The sequence below is a fragment of the Arachis hypogaea genome, chromosome 3 (assembly GCF_003086295.3).
Source record: "Arachis hypogaea cultivar Tifrunner chromosome 3, arahy.Tifrunner.gnm2.J5K5, whole genome shotgun sequence".
In the NCBI taxonomy this organism is placed as follows: Eukaryota; Viridiplantae; Streptophyta; class Magnoliopsida; order Fabales; family Fabaceae; genus Arachis; species Arachis hypogaea.
This window is the reverse complement of record NC_092038.1, coordinates 65209728-65214760: the sequence shown is the minus strand read 5'-3', so window position 1 is coordinate 65214760 and position 5033 is coordinate 65209728. Positions and strand designations below refer to the sequence as shown.

General features: G+C 33.6%; 1 protein-coding gene across 2 annotated transcripts; it reads right to left on the bottom strand.

Moving 5' to 3' along the window:
- Positions 1–640: 640 nt before the first annotated feature.
- On the bottom strand, positions 641–4741 carry LOC112790775 (heparanase-like protein 3). Of its 2 annotated transcripts, none has more exons than XM_025833327.3 (9): positions 4394–4741; positions 3488–3524; positions 3169–3352; positions 2894–3039; positions 2474–2704; positions 2209–2398; positions 2000–2125; positions 1427–1526; positions 641–1245 (listed from the first exon to the last, which is right to left on the bottom strand). In XM_025833327.3, the coding sequence occupies exons 1-9, from the start codon at positions 4622–4624 to the stop codon at positions 886–888; spliced, it is 1605 nt and encodes a 534-aa protein (XP_025689112.1). In that variant the 5' UTR covers positions 4625–4741; the 3' UTR covers positions 641–885. The 2 variants fall into 2 exon arrangements, with proteins under 2 accessions (XP_025689112.1, XP_072089161.1); XM_072233060.1 differs by lacking the exon at positions 4394–4741 and adding an exon at positions 3672–3756.
- Positions 4742–5033: the final 292 nt, after the last annotated feature.

Genomic DNA, 5033 nt, shown 5'->3' with positions numbered 1-5033 from the left:
GTAGAGAATTATTGCATTTAATGGATAATAATGTGATTGAGACATGTTAGAGATTTGATTTGAGAGAAACTGAAATTGATTTTTTGGAAAGAACGTTAATGACTCCAAACATGCAGTAAAATGGTAGGTAATAAGGAGGATAAGTGATAAGGAGGTGTATGTCACTTGCTTATCAAGAGAATGAAAATTTTTACATGACATTTTTATGTTGTAATTATTATTTGGCTACCTAGCATTACTCAATTAATTATGTAACGTCACGTTATTAAAAATAACTTTCATTGACTTCATAAATGATTAAAGACGAATGTAATTGTATGACTGTGTAATATATTTTATACTATTTTAATAACTCTTTCATTGACTTCATGAATGATTAAAGACAAATGTAATTATATGACTGTGTAATATATTTTATACTATTAGTACATTAAAATTACGCAAAGATAATAAGATCTAAGGAACTAGCCTCAAACTCTAAGATGAAATATGACTCTCAACTTCGATGATTGGCATTCAGGTTTTCTAGCCTCTAACGGATATTTCGTCAGTTCTAATTAGAATTCACTTAGAAAAATATTTGGCAAAATACCACAATGTAATGGATAAATGCACATACTACTACTACAATGACATTAAATTTATACAAGTTGGTTTTTTCTTCTTCAATGATTCAGTATTCAAATTGTCATCTTACAATAATGAACAAAAATGAACTTGGTGCCTCAGCAAACAATAACATAAAAAGCCTTGTGCTGAACGTTAAAAAATTGGCCTTTATTTTTCACCAAGAAATTGAAAAACAATATACCTCCCACGTCATTTACTAAATCAACTGTTGAAACAATTTTGCACCTTTTCTTTATCGTTTTCAGTGCCATCTAACTAGCTGCAAGATGCGATATTGGCATCAGGTATATGAGCAAAAACAATAGAGAAAGGGGCAACCGTTATAGGCTCTGATGGGTTCACATACAGAGGCTCCAAAGTGGGGATCTCATTATCCGTGTTTACCGTTAGAGTCTTCCCATTTAGAACCATGACTTGGCTATGTATGTTCCTATCCTGTGGAGTTAGATGGTATTCTTCTCTTGATTTTTCATTCGCACTTTGCAGAGGTATTGCCATAAGTTCTGAATTAATAGACATCTTTCTGTGCCTAAAAATATTGGCGTTACTCAACGACACTTCGGCCACTACGGTTGTGCTGTTGTCCAGATTGATCAACAGTACTGTGATCCCTCCCTGAAACATCAGAGTAGTAAATAATATTTTTACTGATACTACCTCTGTTAAGTGTCATTTTTGGAAGAATTTAGTTACAATTTGTTAAATAAGCCTGAAAAATGACACATCAAAGTGAATAGAGAAAGTAAAATGTAACAACTTGATAATTACTGTAATTATGACACGAAATTAGACTCACGGATTGCTTTGCACAGTGGGCATATGCTCTTATTTTGTTTGTTCCAGAGAAAGTTGTTGACAGTACATGTCTTCCCATGAGTCGGTGCCAAAGAAGAGCACTGCAGAGAAAAAGAAAAAACCTTATCATGTAAATGTTATAACTTACAATGCAGTCCTTGATGTTGTTGGATTGAAGATGCGGTTCTTTTTCCAAGGCAGCCAACAAACGATACATCAATTAATTAATGAACAAATCTAAGTTCATACCAGTTCAAGTATATAAAACTAAAAAATAATACTTTTATACTCGACTTTTCTTGTACACTATATTAACTCGCTCCTCTTGACCATTTGATTGGGTTGGTGGGACCTAGTCGATTAGATCCCACACCCCATCTAATGGGAGGAGAGTTAGTTGACTTGTGTACGTGGAAGAGTGAATACATGTAACACATAAGATCATATGCCGGCCAAACCATATAAGTCCATAGGGGAATTTCCATAGTTACATTGTTCAATCATAAAAAATTTTGCTGCATATTCTTCGACGTAGGACGACTTATTTTTTTCCCTACACATTAATATCTTTTACCTATAGTAGTCTGGATTTGGCTGGAAATTTGTAGTATTGAGTAAACCGTAATTTCCTCCTATCAAACTCTGTCTGCAATATGTTTTAGTATCATAAGTAGCTGACATGCCAAGCTGATCCAAATACCTATTTGTGACATGAAAATGTTAAGCAATGTTATTTCAAAGGATCATCTAACAGTAAATAAGCTGTGAGGAGTTGTCACTAACCAAAAGCTGTAGACAAATGCATCTGACACAAGATGATGGCCACTGTTGTAAGCCCCTCCGGACTCACCAACCCATGCTGTTGCTGAGGTTCCTGAACTTTGAATTAAATTTTGGAGGGCTTTGAATGTGCTTGCTTCTCCATCAAGAAAGGAAGGATTGAGAATTTTCTCCACAAGGTGCTCGTCAACACCTGCATACAAGCTAAATGAGCTTTCATATTACATAATGAAGAACAACTTGAAATTCGCCTGTGTGCAAAATGTACCTGGCCCAAGGTTATAGATGTGGTGGGTAACCACATCCAAGGATTTTCCCGCTTTGCTTATAAATTCTTTGAACCAAGTTGCATCAAAGAAACCTCCAGGAGCGATCACTAGTGGCTCAGGCTTGGCATCATTATATGCATTATCTACTATGTCTCGTAGAGAAACTAAATCAGAAGCATATTGCCCAGCATCAATTTTCGTTCCAACTCCACTCCCACTCAATTCATTGCCTGCAATTGAAATAGAATTGTAAAACATATGCATTCATGCAAGATGGATTTTGATCACAATGTCTTTCTCCTATGTTTCTTCCTCTGGCAAATACTATTGAAGAAGACGAAATTGATATATCAACAACAATATTTACTACAAAATGGTTGCCAATTTCCAACAACAGCAGCATATACTTAGTTACTTACCAAGCTCCCATCCATGAATTATGTAATTCATTCCAACGGTGTACTGAATAAAGGATTCGGCATTCGTGTAGTTCCAAGGTCCAACTGCTTTACCAGATTTTATTGTTTTCCCATTAAGAGCATTTAATCCAAAGACGATCTTAGCCCTGAAATAAACCATGTAAAATAAGTAGTACATTTAACTGATTTAGAACAAATTCAAAATTCCATGCCGAAATGGTAACCTATGTGTTAAGTTTCATAAGACAAAGACACAGGGCAAGTTCCGAGTCTACCCTGCTTTTTTGAAAAAGATATTAAGCTCATCCCATCTAGCCATTGGGAGGCACCCTTCAGTGAAACCAAACATCTCGGACTCATTCTTAACAAAAGGAGTACAAGGTTTGTTATAGTCTTCAGTCCCATATATGACCTTATCTTGCAAACTGCCACCCAATCTAAGTTTCAACGGCGAAAACTCTGTGTAACATTAGGAGCCATAAGCAATGATACCTTGATAAGTTCTCTAAGCAATTGTAACAAGTGAATAAATAACAGTAAACTGCTGTCATTTATTATTTTATTTTATTTTCTTGGAAAGAATTCTACTCTTACCTTTCACTGCATTTAAGAGGAGCTGATTGTTGAGGTCCTGCAAGAGATTAAAATTACAAGATGTAAATTCTATGTATGTTCCCAAAATGCAAATATATTTAATTTGAAAAGGATATGAAAGAAAGTTGATCGAATTATTAAAACAATCAATTGCTTAATCATGGAAACAATAAATATGACACACCGAAAACTGAACCCAGAAGTTAATTTTGTTAAACCTTGCTGAGAACGGAAACGTCAGAATTTAATTAGAAAAGAAAAGATTAAAAGTCCTATTCTGAGAAAAATGACCTATGAAGATTTAAGTAAAATGAAAAAAAAAATTTTAATTATTATCACCTACTACGGTGAGAATATTATGAAAACGAAAATTGTGCCTTTTGTTTGGTCTGTAACTTTTGCCAAATTATTTTTTATAATAACTTTAAAATATTTAAATTTTTTAATGTTTATATTTTTAAATTTAAAGTTAATTATTTAACCTATTTTAGTAATTAAGTAATATATCTTAGCCAGCATAGCAAACACCATATATGAACGTGTCTATTCAAACGGTGAGTAGATGATGACGTCCTTAAAAATAAAAAAAAAAAACAAAACAAAATAGAAGTAAAACATATAAAGTTGTTTTCACGAAAATTATGTTGCAGCTGAGCAGAGAGATCTCAAACACACGCATTCTTGATTCAAATGTCATTCCAGTAACTTACAAAAAATAAACAAGTAAGAAATAAATAAATAAAAATAAACAGACAATTTTATCAGAACATAAGGGGGGTAAAAATTAAAAATAGAAACATTTTTAGTTGTTTTGTTGGATAGGTTAATGGTTTTTGCACTTTGGACCAGTGAATGCCACAAGCTGTGCAGATTCAGAAAAACAAAAATAATATGGAAAATTATTACCAGATTGAGAAGAGATGCAAGGCCCCAACTGCATCTACCATAGTCACATTTCTGAGGGGGCCACCAATCAAGAGTTGCACACACAAAATCATCATCAATGGTTCCAATCACCGATTTCGCATTAATGGCAACAATCCCTTTTAAATGTGAATCCCCACCAGTTTCAACCTGTGAGTTCACAAAGCTCAATAAGCGCAATAGCATAAGAAGCTGAACAATCCAAGAACCCATGGAGGTTGTGGCTGAGGCCGGCTTCACTGCATAAGAGTCACAAGCTTATATAGTAATAGTAGTATAATAGAGACAGACAGACAGGCAAAGGTTAAATGTTAAATGTGCTTTTGGTAAAAATTTAATGAAAGGTTTGCTTTTACAAATGCTTGCTGGAAGGGTAATAATAATAATAATTGTCTTTACGTGGCAGGTTGGCAACACAAGGATTTTGGCGTTTGTATATAAAAGTGCTTAATGTGTTTTTGTTATTTGTAAGGCAACTAATCTAACCTTCGATGCTAAGCGTGCGTTTGGATTAGATAAAGATGTTAAAAAATAATATATATATATATATATATATATATATATATATATAAAGAATTTACCTAAAATGAGCACAATAATTTTATACATATTGGACATGTCA